This window comes from Thunnus thynnus, chromosome 5 (genome assembly GCF_963924715.1).
Source record: "Thunnus thynnus chromosome 5, fThuThy2.1, whole genome shotgun sequence".
NCBI lineage: Eukaryota > Metazoa > Chordata > Actinopteri > Scombriformes > Scombridae > Thunnus > Thunnus thynnus.
Genome location: NC_089521.1, coordinates 10,616,865 through 10,636,812, shown reverse-complemented (window position 1 = coordinate 10,636,812; position 19,948 = coordinate 10,616,865). Strand labels below are relative to the sequence as shown.

At 42.2% G+C, this 19,948-nt stretch overlaps 1 protein-coding gene across 36 annotated transcripts in view; it reads left to right on the top strand.

Annotated features, from left to right (window-relative positions):
• mical3a (microtubule associated monooxygenase, calponin and LIM domain containing 3a) overlaps positions 1-19,948 on the top strand; it is a 92,840-nt gene that overhangs the window by 59,729 nt on the left and 13,163 nt on the right. For 18 of the 36 annotated variants that reach the window (XM_067589137.1, XM_067589143.1, XM_067589142.1 and 15 more), the window contains 23 exons: positions 90-200; positions 698-760; positions 980-1,093; positions 1,320-1,424; positions 1,817-1,930; positions 2,934-3,035; positions 4,218-4,325; positions 4,746-4,932; positions 5,868-5,962; positions 6,229-6,322; positions 9,080-9,275; positions 9,652-9,935; positions 10,254-10,346; positions 11,005-11,166; positions 11,651-11,713; positions 12,969-13,043; positions 13,208-13,321; positions 13,410-13,492; positions 13,575-15,624; positions 15,717-15,811; positions 16,345-16,521; positions 17,691-17,741; positions 18,579-18,686. In XM_067589137.1, the coding sequence (XP_067445238.1) occupies positions 90-200; positions 698-760; positions 980-1,093; positions 1,320-1,424; positions 1,817-1,930; positions 2,934-3,035; positions 4,218-4,325; positions 4,746-4,932; positions 5,868-5,962; positions 6,229-6,322; positions 9,080-9,275; positions 9,652-9,935; positions 10,254-10,346; positions 11,005-11,166; positions 11,651-11,713; positions 12,969-13,043; positions 13,208-13,321; positions 13,410-13,492; positions 13,575-15,624; positions 15,717-15,811; positions 16,345-16,521; positions 17,691-17,741; positions 18,579-18,686 (4,644 nt within the window). The remainder of the gene's footprint in view (positions 1-89; positions 201-697; positions 761-979; positions 1,094-1,319; positions 1,425-1,816; positions 1,931-2,933; positions 3,036-4,217; positions 4,326-4,745; positions 4,933-5,867; positions 5,963-6,228; positions 6,323-9,079; positions 9,276-9,651; positions 9,936-10,253; positions 10,347-11,004; positions 11,167-11,650; positions 11,714-12,968; positions 13,044-13,207; positions 13,322-13,409; positions 13,493-13,574; positions 15,625-15,716; positions 15,812-16,344; positions 16,522-17,690; positions 17,742-18,578; positions 18,687-19,948) is intronic. The other 18 variants (XM_067589166.1, XM_067589165.1, XM_067589164.1 and 15 more) reach the window with 12 other exon arrangements.

The following is a 19,948-nucleotide window of genomic DNA, read 5'->3' as shown; positions in this document are numbered from 1 at the left end:
ATTTACTTGTAGCAGTAGCTCGTCATTTTCATCATCATTCTTCATCAACTTCTGCTGAATCTGCTGTTCCTGTCCTTCATCTCTCAAAGGCCAGAAGTGGCGCAGACCAACTGTCCAGCTCGGGTTCTCGGAGCTGCCCAAAGAAAACCATTCTGCTCCCTTCTTCTTCCTCCACTTCCTCGCTCTCTCTTCACTCAGAGGTGACACATTCTGCTGTATCCGTCTGTTTGTGTCTGTCTATCTCTGTCTATCTCTGCTGCAAACCCATCTAGCATCCCATAACGCCTACCCCCGTGTTTCTTCTCCACAACCAGTCTTCTTAATTATGTCCGCTGCACCTCAGATTGGACCCCTGCAGTATGTAGTATAAATAACATTTCCCCAAGTGAACTTCCTACAAAGGTTACAGTCTTGTTTACTTCCTCGTGAGTGGGTAGTGTATGTCATTTTTATCAGAGCAGCTGCATGTTTTCATGCTGAAGGGTATGTTGTTGGGATGTGGCAGCTTATATATAAATGTAGACTCAGGAGACTTTGGGTAGTTTTTTCCTTATTGTCAGGCACTGTCAGAGATTCTGCATAACAAGCTGTACTCTGACACAACAGTCAACCACTCCTCTTGTAAGAACATAATTCTGCTTGACAAAAAAACAAAGTATTAATGCAGTATGTGTGTCTGCTCATCTCTGCCTTTAAGCATTTGGGTAACAGTCCGGAGGACGAGGAACTTCAATACTACGAGATGCCTCTGAAATACGGGGTAGAGTAAAATGGATGATTGCATGGATATGTATTGACTTTGCCACTGCTCTCTCTGTTTGTGTTTTTTTTTTTAATGAGATAATGGTTGGAGTAGCTGTAAACAGACTTCTGCTTGGAATAAACAGCCAAATCAGGCTTTTCTTTATATTAAAAAAAAATGGTGTTAAAAGCAGCCCTTTAGCTACACCCAAGCCATCATCAAAGTCTTCTTTGGCAGGAGTGGAAGCCACTGCACCTGATAGACCCTGGACCCATTCACATACCTGGTATACAGGAGAGGGCTGACCGCCTGATCTCTAAGTTTAAGGGCAAACCTGACAAGCCACCAAAGGTGAACACCATGCATGGATACATTTTGTGAACATAGTTTCCAGTGTTGAGTATTTTTTAATCTAGTAGCTCAAGTTAAAAATTCACATAAGCCTGTCAAGATTCAGTTTTACATTTCTGGGTATATTTCTTTGCCTACATGGGAAGAGAAAATGCTGTTGGTGTATGCGTGCACCTTCTCTAAAGTCTAATTACCTCTTTCAACCATCCCTCTTTTCTCCCTGGAGCCTAAGAAAAAGCCGTCCCGTTTCTTTTTAGAGCAGTGGCACTTGTCCCGAGGCCTGGCTGAGAGTCCCGGCTCACCACTCTCCTCTCCCGACTCTTGCAGAAAGGTTAGGTTTTTGGTGCTGTGGCCTGAGACTCTTCACACATCACTCTCTGTTGCACTGAGGCATAACCTCTTATGGAAGTTTTGAGTTTAAAACTGTACTTGTACTATAGGCTCAGTATTTATTTCTCAAGTGTAGCCTGTTGTTATGGTCGGTATTTCTGCTAGATGCCTTTCCTAACTGCAGGGCATTGCTGTCATAGTTAACTCACCCAGTCTTACATTACTGCATAAATTAGAGGCTGTCAGCTGGAACTATGAAAACAATCGCTGACAAACCATATATGGCTTTTGCCACAATGACAAGGTTTTTGGAAACCACTAAAAAGGCAGAGAATAAACTACATTTTCAACTTCGCACATCCCTTTTGTGATTGAATCATTGTTTCTCTGCAGGAGCAAGTAAGGCCTCTGCATTCGGATGACCCAGTGCCCTTATATGTGCTTAGTATTCAGGAGAGGGCTGAGCAACTTGCCTCCCAATTTGAGGGCAAGCCAGCCGGACCACAGGTGAAATTTCACCATTCGCACAGATTATTATTTATACATGTTAATAAAGAAACACATTTTTTGGGAGTCTTTCCTTGTTGGTTAACTTTACCTTTGTAGGAGCAGAAACCAAAATCATCTATGTAACCCTATTACTGTAGGTTGTTGGCACTGTTAGTCAGTATACATTATTATGCAAATGATTGCCACATGTAAATAAAAACTCAAAACTGCTGTTAAACTAAATGGGAAATGAATGAAAAATGATGTGAAGGCAATGGATGTAATTTGACATAAAACATTACAAGTTTCTCTGTTTATATTGGGCAATGGGACTTACATGGCTAACCTTGACTGCAGAGCAGATGAATATACAGTTTTCTCCCCTGAAAGAGAGCTAGATATTAACTCTTTACAGCTGTAGAGTTATTGATATTTCATCTGTCGAAATTGTGCTAGTTGGGTAGCATTGTATGCTAGTAGAGGCTAATGTGTTAGCATAGAACACAAGAGGGAATGACTTGACAGAAATAAAGTCAAGTTCAATTAACTTTAGTTGGTATTTGGACAGGTACAGAGTACAAGCACATTATATTTGTTTATTTACACAGTTCTCAGTCATTTACAGAAAGAAAGATACAAAAACAGAGATAAGAACATCATTAAAATGGAGAAACAGAACGTAGAAGTCACATTGAAATAGAAATAGCAGTGTTAGTAGCCCACTATTACTCAGCAAAATTATGCTAGTATGCTAGCATAACAACACCTGACTTTCTGAAGAGTCAGGTGTTTGGGAGTCAGTCTCCTAAAACAAAATTTGGTCTTATAAATTTATTTATATTATATTTTTTATATTTATTTAGACAATGTGTAAAAGAGGAAACTTCTAAAACAAATCAACAGATATATGTTCATTTTAGGGTCTTCAGTTGTTAACATTTTTGCAACTTTTTTTTTTTTTTACCTTTTTAATTTAACTCAACTGTCTAACTACTCTCCTCTGTTCCTCCTTTTTGTGGAGCCTAAGAAAAAACCCTCATGTTTCTTTATGGAACAATGGCACCAAGCCCGAGCCCAGTACTCCCCTGATTCTTCCCCCTCCTCCTCTGACAGCTTGAGACAGGTAGTCATTTCACACCTGGAAGGAATGGAGTGCGGTGACGCTAACACACTACACATGTACTTGGTCTTTTAAGAAGATGCATCGTCTCACTTAGTTGCAGATGTTGCTTAACACAACTTAAGCTCACCTGAGACTTACTGGCTGTTTGTTGTGAAATATGAAGAATCTCATTTAACCTCTCACTTGTTTACTGCGGTTGTTCTGTTTAATATGTGGGCGAATAATTAGTTCTGTAACTGTGACTGATTTCTATCTGAACAGGTATCAAAATGTTTTTAGCTGGGCCGTGCTTGAACTCAATTATGATTCAAACAGTTATTTTGCCAAGGGAGTCCCTACTGGTTGTTGTGGATTGGAAGAGCAGCTTGGCAGCAAAAATCTAATTTAGTGTGAATCCCACGTCGACAAGCACAGTTCCAACTGCGGCGGAGTAACAATTTTGCAGTGCAGTGGGACTTCAGCACAGCAAAGTGTGCTCAAATCTCGTCCATAGTAATAGTTTTCTTGGCGTAGGTTTGCCTCATACTACATGTGATGCCCATTCTATGAAAGTATGAAAGCTCCTTTCAGCGTTCAGTTTTATTTGTATTTATTGTTTGATTAGTCAGAGCAGTGGTGGAATGCCATTGTGAGGCTTTCCCGAGTGTGCATGTGAATGAAAAATGTGAATTAATGCATGACTGCTTTACATGAGTGTGTAAGCATGTGTAGTACTCCTCATAAACAGAGAGCACAGGTCCACTAAGCAGTTGCATTCTTTCAAAGTATTGGTGTTGATCTCTGTGATCTCTTTTTCTATTGTCCCAAATCCAATAAAGGTATTTGTCGGCAGGTAAATGCACATCGGACCTTAAAGAATTATTTGTTTGACTGAGGGCAGAAGTGATTTTTTTTCAGCTTTGGACTTGTCTCAGTTTGTTTGGTTTGAAGCTAGGTGGGGCTGCCAGCTGATCTAAACACTAGATCAGCAAAGCATGGAAACATCGCTCTGTCATGTCTAGATGCCCTGTATTGTTTGTGAATACCCTCTGTGTTTAAGCACTTGTTGCTATGCTGAGTGATTTCTTTCCACACTCCCCCCCCCATCCTATCCGTTTTCTGTTTTTCATGTTTCCTTCTCCTGCATCATTTTCTAACATTTCTCCACCTCTTCTTTTTTTTCCCCCTTAATGCTGTTGATAGCGCTATGTAAGGATGTACACAGGGGGAGTTAGCTCATTGGCTGAGCAGATAGCCACTCAGCTTCAGTCTCAGGAAGAGCCCAAGCCTCTGCCTGAAAGGAGGGATTTGGTAAGCACGCTGCCCCCCCCGGGGTAGGAGGCATGTGGCTGCTGCACAAATCAGAACCTCAGAGAGTGTTGTTTGCTGTCACAAGTTAACCTTGATCCATCTCCCTTTAGCTGTACAGTGTGTGTTCAACAAGTAATCGCAGTTTGGGCTACTGTTGTGTTTGTAGATGGTAAAGAGAGATGAGTTTTTATTGTTCATCCCTGTTCCTACTTATAATCTTTGACTCACTGTGTTGTGGTATTGTTATTAGGTTATAAATTAGCTCAATACCCAGCATACATCTACTTGGTTTGGCGTGTGAGCGTGTTGATGTCCACTAAATCTTACGTATTTAAACCCTTCCTCCTCTCTAATCTCCTCGCCTCTCCTCTCCTCCTCTCCTCCTCTTAAAAACTGATTCGATGGCGTTTCTTTTCACAGGGCTCCCTCCGTAAAGAGTTCCCCGTCAACATCGGAGGCAGCGATGTCTGCTTTTTCTGTCGAAAGCGTGTGTATGTGATGGAGAGGCTGAGTGCAGAAGGGAAATTCTTCCATCGCAGCTGCTTCAAGTGCGACTACTGTGGCACCACACTACGACTGTCCTCCTATGCCTTTGATGTGGAGGATGGTAAGACTCACATTAAGGAAACTTATCTTGTTTCATTTACATTGCGTACTGTCATTCAGTTCTTTATCATTAACTGCAGCCAAAATGAATTGAATGTATCTTTGGCTTCATGATCACAGTAGTATAAAGTGAAAACAATGAGAATTAATATTTACTTTGATGACTTGGACTAAACAATTTTAATCATGTGGATTTGTAAGCCAGAAAATATCACATCAATCAGTGACTTTTACCACCAGTCATTTCTTGAATGTGTGACTTTGGTGCCCCCCAGTGGTAGTATCCAAAAAGAAACTGGCAGACAGACAATTTGCACCACAACAACCTTCCACTCCCATCATGGACCTGAGCCATGAATCAGATGAAAGCAAGACATAAACTACACCAAATTTCATTTTTATACAAACAAAACCTCATGCCATCAGAATAATTTTGAAGCTGTTATAACCACATGTAATTTGAAGATCCGGTGGCTTTAATTGAAGACAATGTGATGTGACATTACAGTGACCCCAGATTGGAGTGAAGTCTTATGATTCATATTTTCCCTCTCTGGGAGGTGTCTATTATTCTGAAGGACAGGCAGCAGATTGTTCATTCAGACAGAGTAACTGTTTCTCAGAGTTTGCCGTGGGACTAAAACCCACTGAGGGTCTGAACTGAGACAGAAAGGAAGAATTTTTTTATTCTAAATAACAAACACACAGTCTGCTTCTGCAGAACAGATAAAGCCTTTGGACTCAAAGAGTCCAAAGGCTTTATCTGCTCTTTGAGATATTTACAGAATATGCTCTGCATACACAGCACCAGTCAAAAGTTTAGACACACTTTATCATTCAAGTGAATGGGAAAGTATGTCCAAACTTTTACTATATTTATTCATTTTTGCATTCATTATTTCTTCTCATTTACTCTCTTCTTCCTTTATCCTGCAGGGAAATTTTATTGCAAGCCGCACTACTGCTATCGTCTGTCTGGCTATGCTCAGAGAAAGAGGCCTGCTCCCTCCCCTGCTCCAATCACAGCTAAGGTACTTGTTTTCTATTTACTACATCCTGGTGGAAATCAGGGCTGGCTGGCAAATAATGAAGAAATGAATTATTTGGTTTTATCTCAAAAAAACAGTGCTTAGTTATGGGCACAAGGGCCAACATGTGGGAAGCAGAGTAGAATATTAAACAGGAAATATTTTGTCCCTCAATCGTCTATTCTTGTGTTATGACATTTTGTACATCCATAAGACCACTTGTGTCTCCCAACACTTTGCTGTGGTTGACATCAGCTGTCTTTTTGCAGGAGAACCAAGCGCCCCAAACTCCTGTGGCGACCGTGGATGCCCCCGGAAGGGCGATGGCAGTGGCAGCCCCCTCGGCCGAGCTCCAGCCTTCAGGTACCCCACTTTCCTCTCTTGCTGTGGCGGCTGCGCCCTGCCGTCTGGCCATGGGCGTGGGATCGATGCGTATCCTCCGCCGCACACTCTCCTGGACCTGCCACCAGGTGGCACACAACCCCCTAGACTCTCCCTTCCTGTGTACCTACTGCATCTACCTCTTCTGCTGTTTCACCATCAATGTCCTGCTCAACCTCCTCTAGCATGACTCTCTTGTCCCTCTTCTTTTTTTCCCCCCCTTCCTTCCTTTCTTTCTTTTACTCTTTGCCAACTAATGTGGGATTGTATAGATTTAGCTCTCGCATTCTCCTCTGATTGTATTGACTCACTGAGCCTGCGGGGTGTTCATGTACATCTTGTGATTCTTCATCTCAGTGATTTATATCTTGAAGATGCAGCATTCTTTCTGTTTCTGTTAGCAGCCATTTTTATAACTCGTGATTGGCCGAGGCAGTTAAGCAGCGCTCTGGCAGCGTCATTTTAGAAGTGAATGGTGCATCTTGAATTTATTTATTTTACTTGGCTTGGAAATTAAAATTAGTTTGGCAAAGTTCCTTCTGGTCAGCTCTCCAAATAGCAATATTAACCATTTCTATGACTCTCTTGCACAGCTTCCTATTCTGATTTTATTGTTAGCAGTAAAGTGCCAGATTTCTTAATTCAAAATATCAGTTAAAAATTGGCATATAGCTTTACATTCATGTATTTTAAGTGAATTATTTACCTAAACATGATTTTTGCCTGCCATTGTTTTAATGAAGAGCCAAGCTTAATTCTTTTGTGATTGTAACCTCTAGTGGCCTGTGACTGCTCTCTTTAAGCTCTACCTCCTCTCCTGTGTGATGTGTTTCTTTTAGAGCCTGCTTTGTGATGTGTTTCTCTCCTATCTGTAAGCTGTTTTGCACCTACAGTATCTCTCTCACTGAAACTCACCATACTGTGATGAAAGTGCCTGTATCAGTGTTTTTTGTGAGCTTTACCTTTCCCCCTCCTATCAGAGCAGCTTAAAACTGAGAGCTCTACTAGTGCTTGAATTAGTGCCTGTGATTGGTTCTCCTGTGATTTTTTTTTTTTTCTCCCACTCCTCTGTCCGACCTTCTTGGCTGCCCTGTCCTCCTGCATCCCTCAACCTCTCACCCCAGTCAGACTGCTGTTAAGACCCACTTGTGTTTGCTCAGTATACTGTATGCATCTTTGCAGCATTATTTGCGTTGCGTATTATAGTTCAATATTTTCAATAAGACCAGAAAGAGGTGAACAGAATAGACAGAGAGAAAAGTAAACATGAGGATTTAATAAGTAAAGTGTAGGCCTGCTGCATTGTGTGGCAAGTGTAGTATTATAACATGAGAGTAGTTAATTACAAATACTCTAGTAATACTAAACATATCTAACATGAATTCTATGACAAGCTTTGATAATTATATTCCGTACTAGGCGATATAAGAAATAAATGTGACGTGTGTCACAATATCTCTACAGGTGTGGAAAAACCTACATCATATTTTCTTGATCATATCAGACTTTATTCAGCGTTCAAAATTAATTATTTATTCAAAATGACTATTTTCAGCTGATATTCTCAAGTATTTTAAGTAATTTTAGGAGAAATCTGACTAAGTTATTACTGTGTGCCGTTCATTCATTATCGTTTATGACTAATGACATGGTAAATGATAAGTATCAATATAGTGCTCTCTGTGGAAATGGCAGTATAAGTCGTTTTCACTTTTAATTTCAGGGTTCATTTGTGTGGAAAGATGAAGCATAAAATTTGAAAGGACTGGGTAGTTTTAGCTATCTTACATTTTCAGGCATGTTGCCTTGTTAAGGAGAGAGAAAGGATCAATTGCAGCTGTTTGACCAAATTCCTCATCTACTAAAAACAAAAAAAAGCTACAGTATCAAATATCACACATTCACTGTCACACATATCCTTTTTTTAGTGGGATTTACATGGGGGTCATCGGTCATGGGGGGCAATTTTATTTCCGCTTAAAGTGAGTGGAGAGATGACAGATGTAGTATAATGAGTAAATTACTATTTTGATCCATTCCACTCACATTCCCCAAAACCCTGAAAGACAATTTTCAGAAAGAAAAATACAGTTTTAAGATTTGCTTCTCAGGATGGGAAAAAGGCAAGGCACCAACCTTGTACCTATAACTGTAGAATAATAAAACTGTCTTAGAGTGTTAAACTTATTTGTGTTTGTTGATACTATTTGCTGTAGGAATATAATCTAATGCAATAAATTCAGTTATAGAGCTTAAATCGGTGTGTTCTTGTCAGTTTGTCCTTTAAAATACAAGTTTGCTTTTGTATAGTGGGATTAAAATGGGAATAATAATAATATAATTGTACAAAAAATCTGTGGAAATACTCTAGTTTTACTGTTGGATGTGTGATGGATTTGATGCTATTAGACTGATGCTGACACACAGACATTGTCAGAATTAATTTGTATCCATAATAGTACTTTTTATACACAGTAGGCATGTTATAGTTCAGTTTACTTACACAGAGCCAAATATAGTTAGAAGCCTAATCACGCCTATGCCCTCAGCCAGTCCTGCAGAGGGTTATGTTCCTCTCTGCTCCTCTCCTCTCTGCTGTGCATCTACCTGATTCTCAGTTGTATTTTCTGTGCTCTCTTTCCCTCCAACTTCGGTGCTCTGCTTCCTTACCTCCATCCCGGTCTGATGTCGTCGTTTCACCTGGGGGGTCCCCACCTCGCGCTCCACCGTCAACCACAGCGCCGGAGGTCAACGGGCTGCAGGAGCCGAGCCTAGCTAAACGACTGCGGGGAACTCCTGAGCGCATCGAGCTGGAGAACTACCGCCTGTCGATGCAGAGGGAGGAGGAGCTGGAGGAGGTGCCGGAGGAGACGCTGGCGGAACACAACCTCAGCAGCGTGCTGGACAAGGCCACAGATGCTGACCTGGGTTCCAGGTAAGAGCAGAACAACAGCATACGCTCTTTGTCAGGATTGAAAAACATTTTTAGTATTTGTAGTGTGCTGAAACCATGATGTGGATTATTGGAATTGATCCTTTTTTAAATCAGTTTCTTGTGCTGTTCTTTTTTTATTTTGTTAGTTGTTCTGTTTTTTCTTTTGTGGTTTAACATTCTGTTGATTCTTCAACACTGGATGTCAAAAGCTTGCAGGAGAACATGTAGATATTCAAATTCAGCACCTACAGAAAATGTTAGAGGAAGTTAGAGTCGATGTGAATTCTGTCAGTGACATGGCCTGTCGTTTGCAAACACTTGTGTTCCCTCCCACTTAATCTAACACATCTTGGACTCCTCTTCTGTTTTCCAACAGTAGCTCAGAGTCAGACATGGAGGAGGAGGACGAGCAGGAGGATCAGGATCAGGAGGAGGCGGAGGCGGAGCAGGAGCAGCAACCTCTCAGCCCCTCAGACCTCGGCGGTGTTCCCTGGAAGGAGGCGGTAGAGCTCCACGCCAAACTGAGGGGCGACGAAGCAGAGGGCGAGGCTGTGGCCGACGCGGTCAGCAGGGACGGAGAAGTAGAGGAGGAGGAAGAAGAGGAGGAAGAGGACGAGGAGGAGGAGGATGAGGAGGAGGAGGAGGAGGAGTCGAGCGATGGTAAATTTTGTTTTTTACACTCTTGGTGCGATTTACAGAGTGCTTCCTGTGAAGACTGGAAAAGTAGTCCGTTTCCTTTTGTGTATGTTTTTGTATGTTTACACCCTGTCTGACACAATGCAGAACTCCACCTACTTTTTATTGAATTCTGTTCCACGTGTAGTGTCTGTCTCAAACATTGTTGCTTCTTCCCTCCTTCTCCACCTTCTCCTCTTCATTTCTTCCTCCCCATGTGAACTGTGTTTGTGTGGGTGCGTGTATGCGTGTATGTGTATGTATATATTTTTTTGTTGGGCCTCTGTCTCCCCCTGCTGGCAGAGGGGGATTACTGCCCCTGGGACAGGGAGCTCCAGTCAGGCCTTTGGCTAGAGAAGTACCTAACAGATGAAGAGGATGTTGGTACATTTAAAGGTAGCAGCAGAACTGCCTGTGGATGTGTTTTGAGCGTGATATATATAATCCTTGCTGGTTTGGGTTTCTTTTTTCAAGGATTTCTCCAATTAGCGTGGCTTTCTATTTTTGGTATCTTTTTGTTTTTTGGTTTGTCGGTTGCAGTTTTGTGTTCATAGTGGTGCCTTTCTTAGAATTATGAATCCCATTTTTAACCTGCTGTTTAACACATCTGTTTTTGTGTATGGCTTTGAAATACTAATCTGATAGATACCAGAGATTTTTTGTTTCCCCCCTAGGTGCTGCAGTATGGTTTGGTATTGATCGGCAGACTTTTTCTGTTGAAGAAATGGATTTTTATTTTTTTTATCTTTATATCTTTGAAGCTCACTCTTTTGGTTTGATTTTTTTTTTTGCAGTCTAGTGCATGCAGCCTCCCTCTACTCCTCTCTGATGATTTTTCATTGCCACTATATTCTAACTGTCTCTCTGCCTTCTCTCCTTCATATTTGTCCTGTCTTTTCCCTTCTCTCTTCTTCCTCTTGTGTGTTTCTCTACCTTCCCTGCACAACTATCCTACTTCCTCTTTATCTCTCTCTCTCTGCTCTCTTGGTTCACACAACTTCACCACACCCCAAAAAAACACAACGCTGCATCATACGCTGACACCCTCATTTAGCCAGGAACCTACAGATTCAGCAAGTCCTGCAGCCTGTGGATCCCCAGGCCATTCCAGGGTTGGTGAGAACACACCTGGACTCTGAGACAGACAAGGATGGCCAGCCAGCCTCAGGCTCCCAACTCTCCCAACCCTCTGAGCTCACGCAGCCCTCCTCCACAGGTAACCCACCCTGAGGAGCTGAACTCTGGGAAGGCTTTGCTTGGCGAGTCCCAGGCTGTAGGCCGTCACGGGGTTAAGGATCAGAGTGTCTCATTGCACCAGTGTGGCTGCTGCTGTTCTGTTTGTATGTCTGCGTCTGGGACAGGAGGAGCCACCTCCCCCAACTAACCCACCTGTTGTGTATAATCATCTCTGATTTTGTACATTTTTGTCACATTGCTTTTTTTCTCGGAATGTCTAATTTTGTATTCAATCTTTTAATTTGTTGTTTACAGTCGCTGTTGGTCCTCTGGGGTGAACATTAAGTTCTTCAAACGCATCCCAGTGCACCATATAACCCCCCCCTTGTCAATTCTTTTGATTTTTTTGTCCTGCTTTGTTCTTTTGTGTTCTGCTATGTTCTTTCCCATGTGTCTAATTACTTTACTGTTATTTCCCCTGCCATCTATCCCTCGTTGTTCTGTATCTTCTGGTTTGAATGTAGCCCCTGCCCACACATCCGCCCGACACGAGGCTGTGCGAGTCTGGTTGGAGTCAATGTCTGGAGGTAGCACAGACTTAAAAAAGGGATCTCACAACATCCCGTCTTAGACTCATATTCTATCTGTCTGTTGGCTGGCCTTTTCCTGGAGCATGCACGAACACATGCAAAGACCGGTAGACTCACAAGCATGCATGCTGTAAGGCTGTCACTCTCGAGAGTTCTGCTCTCTTGGGGTCAGATCAACACCTGTATTTCACCTTTCACAACCCAACCTCTCATCCTACCCTTTCAACTTCCAAACAATGTATTTTCTCTTTACTTGCTTGGTGTATTGTCCTGTAATGTAACATATTCCAGAGACAGATAAGCTATCAAGGCTTGAAAACACTTAACATCATGGTGTTTCTTGCCCTGATGGGTAATGTGTGAAGTATTGCACTTGGAAGCTGTTACTGTTGGTATATTTTAGGACTAACCCCTTACTGGCACTTATACTAGCACAAAGTTCAGAGAATGATGCTGTTGAGGTACTTGATCAACTGTTTAAAAGCTTGAATGAATCAAATGAGAGTTCTACATATACATTTGGGTTTATGGGCAGCACTTGTGTTCTGGGTTAAAAGCTTAATATGATCTCCTTGTGCTCCGACCCATTAGAAGTGGATATTCTTTCGGTACGTGCTTGTGCACCCACCTGAACAAAGGCATATTCAGTGCATTTAGCAGAAATTATAGTAATGGTTATGCTATTATTTCCAAATTGCATGTATTAACTATGTGGGTTATTTCCCTGTGTCAGTTTTGTTGGAACAATAGTCTCTCCCACAAAATTTTGTTTACTTGAGGATCGGTTCTGCTTTTGCTTGATAATCCTAAAATGAATAGCTGCATGTATCTGTCCACAAATGCTACTCTGTACCCATCCTTTGTTCATATTTATTAACAGACCTACTGCATATTATTTCATTTGTATGCAGAACTAATGGTTTCCTTGCCAGAAAAACCTTCCTTAAAGCTGTCCTTACAAAAAAAAAAGGATTTTGGTTTTGAAGCCTTTTCATCCTTTTTTAACCTTAAATTTCTTTCTATAACTGCGCTCCACTCTTTTAAATTGGTCTTGATAGATTTTTTCATTAAGAAATCTTTGAACTCCGGTGCTTTTTTTTTTGAAAAGTAAGCTAGCAACTAGAATTTGTGAGAAAATTTCAGTTAAGGTTAGGTTATTAGGAAGTTGGAAAAAGTTCTCACTATGTTATTGACTGAAGAGAGAATGTGTTACTCAGTTAGATAATTTCTTGCCATTTCTTTGTCACGCCAGAACCCTGCGAGGATGACGACCTGGAAGCGGAAGCAGACAGTCCAGATATGGAGCCTGGTACAGAGATGGATCAGGGTAGGCAGCCAAAATAATACAGATGATAATAAAACCATCAATTCCAAATAACAGTTTTTTGTTTACATAGAGCTATGCTCCATTACAATAAAAGTTTGGAGATAATTACAGTTGTAAAGCTGTGTAACGGTACAGTATTTTATAATGCTATGTTTCAATTCCAGATGACATCCCCTCAGATGCAGAAGCTGAGGCTCGTTTGCACCAGCCAGGGCTCACTGAAGCGCCTCCTGAGGAAGACAAAAAATCTGAAAGTCTGGGAATGGCTTCAAGTATTGGTACATGTCACTAATCATCTTCAAATGGATCACTCAGATATATTTTTTTTACATTACTAAAAAACATTTTTGTTGTTTGTTCATTCAGAACCATCCAGCACCAGCCGGGTGCAGAAAGAAGAGGATGTTGTCCTTTCCCCACTTAAACCATCTCCCCAACCTGAAACACAGGTGAGATAACTTCATGGTTATCAAGTTGAGGGTATGCAATGTTCATTTTGACTAAATCCTGATCTTCTGTTTTTTCCCTCAGATAACTCCGATATCTCCTCCCTGCCTGGTGAAGTCTCCGGGCACTCGCTTTTTCCCAGAACCTTTCATTCCTGAGGAAATGACACTTGAGCGAACAACTCCGTCTCCAGTCGCCAAGAGCCCAGTGTGCCCTTCACCTGCTCCTGTCCACAATCCTTCTTCTGTCCCTTCTCCCACTCTTGCTGCTGCTCCTGCCTCATCTCCCCCCAGGTCACCCGCCGAATCACCCATCATCTCTCCAGTCAAGCCAGCCATCGAGTCACCTGTCAGATCCCCTGTCAAGTCACCAGTTGACTCCCCAATCTGCTCCCAGCCCACCCCCTTACCAGAGACATGCACACCTAAATCTCCAGTCTACCCTCATCGCTCAATTTGCCCTCTCACAGGCAACCCCCTCTCCCCAATCTGTGCCCAGCCTTTAACCTGCCGTGAACCCTCATCACCCCTCACCTCTGATTCGCCTGTCAGAACTCAACCTGTCCCCGCTGTCACTTCCACACCCATGGCCAAAACAGAGAAGGCCGCATCTGAATCCTCAAAGTCTGAAGACTCCTCAACAGATGAAACTCCATCTAAAAAGACTGATATCATTGAGGAATTTTGGTTAAAGAGTGCCGAGATCAGAAAGAGCCTCGGTCTCACTCCTCTGGACCGCAGCAGTAAAATCTTAGAGAAAAGTGTTGATAAGGCTCCAACACAGGAATCCACCCCTGCCAAGACTCAACCTCCGGATGTTTCTGAGGAGCAGAAGCCTGCATTTACTGGCCGCGCTGTCATTCGTAGACTCAACATCACTCTTGAGGGTCAGGTCATTACTCCCATTGCTCCTCCCGAGCTCAAGAGTAATGGCTCTGATAAGAGGGACCTCAGCAGCAGCTCTGGCTTGGGGTTGAATGGGAGCATGGCCACGAGCCAGACGGCAAACAGTGACAGCTATAACACGTCTGACTCCACCATGCTCACCCCACCCTCCAGTCCACCGCCACCTGTGCCTGCTAATCAGTCTCCAGCCGTGCTCAGGCAGCAGAGACACCAGGTGTCCTGGAGCAACGGAACAGATAAACCTCCGTGTGAGCGTGCCAAAGAGCCAGCAAAAATTAAGACTCCGGTTCCTGCACCGAGGACGCAGCTGAGCCCCGTGTCTGTGCCCAAGCCTGCACCCAGGAAAGTCTCGTCACCACAACCAGATATAGAAACAACTCCTGTGGTTGTCATGAGGGAAAAGAAGAAGCCGCGGCCGGAGGAGGCGAGGAAGTCGTTTGTGGAGACGGTGGAGGAGATTCCGTTTGCTGATGACGTGGAGGAGACGTACGATGAGCGGACGCCTGAAACGAGCATGAACAAGTTCTACACTCCACCCACCAGCAAGCCCAGCAGGGAGAGACCTCCTCTGCATCTGGCCTTAGCAATGGAGAACGGTAAACCCAATATTCCTGTCAACCCGACCCCTAAGACCCAGAGGGCGACTCAGTTCTCTCAAGAGGCCAAAGAGATCGCTGAGGAGAGAATCAGGGCCAGAGAAAAGTCCATCAAGAGCCAGGCTCTGAAGGATGCCATGGCCAAGCAGCTAAATAAAATGAAAGAATCTGATATAGACAAGGGTGCCTCACCTAAAGTGGCCTGGAGTGTAACCCCAGATGTTGCTGGAAAAACGAAAAAGTCAGCCGGATCTCCGAAGACATCAGCTGTGAAAGCTCTGGAGTCAAAGAAGGCAGAGGTTCTACCCGAGCGTTTCTTCAGCAGCAACAAGAGTCTGGACAGCTCTGTGGCTTCATCTGACGGCTCCTCCTCGACTAAGAGCAAGAAACGAAGCTCCCTCTTCTCACCTCGCAAAAATAAGAAGGAGAAAAAAGCCAAGAATGACAGCAGCAAGCTCTCTGGCACAGATGAGACACCGCCCAAACACAAGTCACTGTGGAAGGCTGTCTTCTCAGGCTACAAGAAGGACAAAAAGAAGAAGGATGACAAATCATGTCCAAGCACGCCATCCTCCAGCTCCACCACGCAGGACTCTGGGAAGAAGAGAACATCACCTCTTGGAAAGTCATCAGGTGATTGAAATGTGTTTTTCGAACATGGTATTATGCTTCACTTTCTGCAAAATGGTCTGCAAACTAATCCCTTTGCTTGTTTTATGTTACAGACTTGAAATCACGCAGAAACTTGAGCTTTTCCGAGGATTCAGACCTGTCATGTGACGACATTCTGGAGAGATCCTCCCAGAAGTCAAAGGCAGATGTGAGTAACAACAGATGCAAGTAGAGACATCACATTTTTGACAAAAGGTATTTAAACCGAATTGACTGAACACATTTTTGACAGGAGATTTGAGTTTGAATCATCCATCTAGATGATGATTTGACTCGCCATCTTTTGAAACTCCTATAGCTCCTGAATAACTATTTAACCTAGGCATAAAGCATAAAATGAAGCATGATTCTAAAAGTGCTCTTCAAAATAGATTGTCGTTGGCAATTTCATCATAATCAGCCTTCATGCTTTTCCAGTGTGAAAACTGGAAGTGAGCATCAAAGATAGTCAAGTGGGCGGCATTGGAAAGGTTCACATTGCTGTCTTAATGAAGCAGAACATAATGAATTATCTGTTGTACAGCGTACTTAAAATGCCTAATGCACAAGTAAGTACGGTACGCCTATTTAGAGCTTTCCAGACAGTTAATTTTGTGGACGTGTCATCATCACATCCATTGCATCCATTTCTTTTTTTGCTTCTTTTAAAAAACACTTTGAAATAATTTCTTCCACTCCCAGAGACATATGGACATCTTTGACCTAGTATCAGGCATGCAGAAGGAGGCAATAAAGGAGGAGAAACTGGAAAAGCAGAGAAGGAGGGAGTTAAAGGAAAGAAAGAGGGTGAAAGAGAGACATAAAGAAAGAGAACGGGAGAAAGAGGTTGATCAAGAAAAGGAGAAAGACAAGAAGGAGGTATTTTGTAGCAGGGGGTTAGATAATTTTGAATTTCAAATAAACATAATTTTGTGAATATTTAGGTAGCTTTGAGTGGTATTTGTGCAGATGATATTTTAATGGTAATTACAGCAAATTGGTTGCATGAGCTCATGAAACCAATTCATGCTAAAAAACACATTTTTCAAAATCCTCAGCACCACAATCTTACACGTTAGATGCACATGTTAATGATGATCTGTTCGCAACATTGCAAAATCTCTGAATTTGCACATACACAAGATTAAATATGTTGGTGGCATGAATCGTATTAGGATTATGCAGATATTCAGCACATAAAACCCGCATTTTCTATAATATGAGTTCTTTTATTTGAATCCATTTGCATTCATTATGTTTATGGTTGAAATTCAAAATGATTGTCTCTACTGCTGCTCATTCTGTGTGTGTGTGTTTCTGTTGGTTTAGATAGATACAGTTGAGTTCAGGGCCAGAGGCATGCATTCATTAACCATTGTAAACACATTTTAAAAACTCTGACACGCTCCCATTTTGTTTTTCTGTCTTTTATACATGAAGAATAAGTTGACACTTTTTCTTCATGAATATTGATCTGACTGAATTCTGACACGGCCATGAATATCTTCAGGGTTTATACAGCTACAGTCACGGGAGGTTAAAGCCGTGTCATGCCTACCAGGCCGTATGTAATTCAACGAGAGTACACAGGAGTTGTGTAGACTTGTCTCCAGTGACCGTTGTGGTGTTTTATAGTTGTCCAGATCTGTGAGTGTACGATATATTCTGATAGAGATCATTGTAGACATTAGTTTGTGGTATAAGCGACTTGTCTTACCTCTTTGTAGAAAGGCAAGTATCTAAAATCCTTGTTCTTAAAATCTGCTATCTTACAATGTCATTTATAATTGTTTTGTTTGACTAATAATTTCTGATTATTAATATAGATGTATAAAATGTCACTGCACCCTGTCAGATATTTGTTTTCGGTGTGGGATATTAACATTGCCTGTTTTGATTGTTCCAACCATTCAGCTAGATTATTATTTCTTTTTTTTTTTTTTAATGTTTTCATTATTTTGACCAATTTAACATAATCATTAACCCATTTAATCATATCATCTGTATCATGTTTGTTTCCTCCCTTTTTTGTTTTGTCTTCCCCCAAGTCTGTTTATGTCCCTCACGCACTGGCGTTCAAGAGATCGTACGCCACAAAGGTAGTATTACATACATTCCCATCGATAACCCCTCCCCCCCATCACTCCTCCCCACCCCCACCCCCACCCCCCAGCCCCCTGTGCGCATGTGCCGGTTTACTGTCATAACACCCTGTTGTGTGCGTCTGGCCTCAAACTAACCGTCCTCTGTGGATGCATGCGACATTTGGCCCGCAGCGCCCACTCACTCACTCACTCGCTGCTGGATATCCATTCTGTTCAAACATGACTTTTTTCAGTAGCGCTCTCCTTTCTGGTCACAATGATACCTCTGCATCTCTTCACATCAAGGGCTGTTGATATTAACCTGCCTCTCTGTCACTGCGGCACAGTTTTTTACTCCAGGCTGGCTACTGGAGAAACCTTGACACATTTTCCTTCAGTGCTATTCTCTTTTCCTCTTGATTTACGCCAGCTTTTTGTGTCCTCAAAAGTCAGTCGTTGGGGAGGGGGGGACATCCCTGCTTTTTCTCCTAATGTATCGCCTATTATTATAGAGGATTTCATGATGTATACAATAATGTAAGAAGGTTTATGGCCGTGAAAGCTGCAGTGGAGTGGATGTATATGTCACATTGTATACTACAATGATTTATGTTAAAGGCCCAGAGAAGCCTGTAGATGTGTGGTGAAGATTTAGATCATATTCCAAGATAGAGTACATTGTGCTAGTCCATGTTGTCCCTCACCTTTATAGAAGATCAAATCAGTTTCCCACTCCTCTCCTGGTAGGTTTTTGTTCTGAAGGGCCAGGGCCCCCACGGAGCCAAGTACACATATAAGGAGCATGTGGGTGAGAATTCTCTTGACACGTGTTTTTATTTGTTGTTCTACTAGAAAACCTACACAGAGGAAGAGCTGAATGCCAAGCTGACACGAAGAGTCCAGAAAGCTGCTCGACGACAAGCTAAGCAGGAGGAACTCAAGAGGCTGCACAGAGCCCAGGTACACCAGCAACAGCTACTTTCCTTTGTTCAGACTCAGTACAAGGTACCGGACCAGCCCACTTGCTGAAGTGGTCACTGACTAACCATAGATAAGTTCACAACTCAGTGAACATGATATGACAATCTTTTTCTTATTCTATTTTTATCTAATGGATTTTCAATAGAGTTTGTGTACAGTTTGGCTTTTTCAAGCACTCAGAGAGGGTTGTTGACATCGAACAATGTCAATTATTCATTACATTAGTATAACTGGCGCTGTTACTCAGTGTCTATTTTTTACTTAACATATCCTCACTGTCATGTGACTCAACCCTTCTGGAGCGAGGCCAACTTCATCCATTGGTTAGGAAATCCACTGTGATTGATGTTGTAACTCTTCTGCAGTCAGGCTTCCAGTCCACTGACTCAGCACTAAGCCACAGTTAAAGACTCTTCTCCTGGAGCTGTGCTTTGCTGACCTGAGTTTTGCTTCCTTGTTGCGGAGCCTAAACAGGCCTTCTTCTTATTTAGCTGTGTTTGCTGCATGGCAGTGATAAAGTCCAGCTCTAACAGAGAAAGTTAGAAGCTAGTAGCTAGAAGAAAGAAGACAGAAAAAGAAAAGGTTTTCTCAAAATTAAACGTATCTCATTCTACCCCTTACACCAGTTTATCCACATTTTTCAAAGTTCTCTTTTTCACTAAAGGGGTTTCTGCGAGCTTAATTTGCTAATCAATCATTTAAAGACGGGCAAAACCCATCCTTACATATCTGAACTGGTTTTACTTGGGTCACTTCAAGACGTCGTCTTCAATTATTGCACTCCATTTTAACGACTTTGAATTATATATAAAAAAATCCAATGATTCTTTTGGAAATGCCTTCGCTTCTTTAAGATATAACAGTTACATTTTTAATCTGAAAGAGGTTATTTAAGATTAATAACATATTTCTCACAGCATCACGAGTTTAAAAGAGGGTAGAAATATCACTGGTGGAATTCTGACATTTACCTGCTGCTTCATAAGAGATACTCAGTGACAGATCCTGCTCCTCCAATGAGTTTAAAACAGGTTAAAGAACGGCTTCACAATTTTTCAAGTCTGTCTTAAAACAATAGTCAGGCACCCAAATGAACACTGAAGCATGTTTTTCTTGCCATAATCATTCCTCCTGTTCATACTGTTCATTAGACGACCCCTTCATAATGCACTTATAACGTAAGTGATCGGGGCCAAAATCCACAAGCCTCCCCCTGTGCAAAAATGTATTTAAAAGTTACT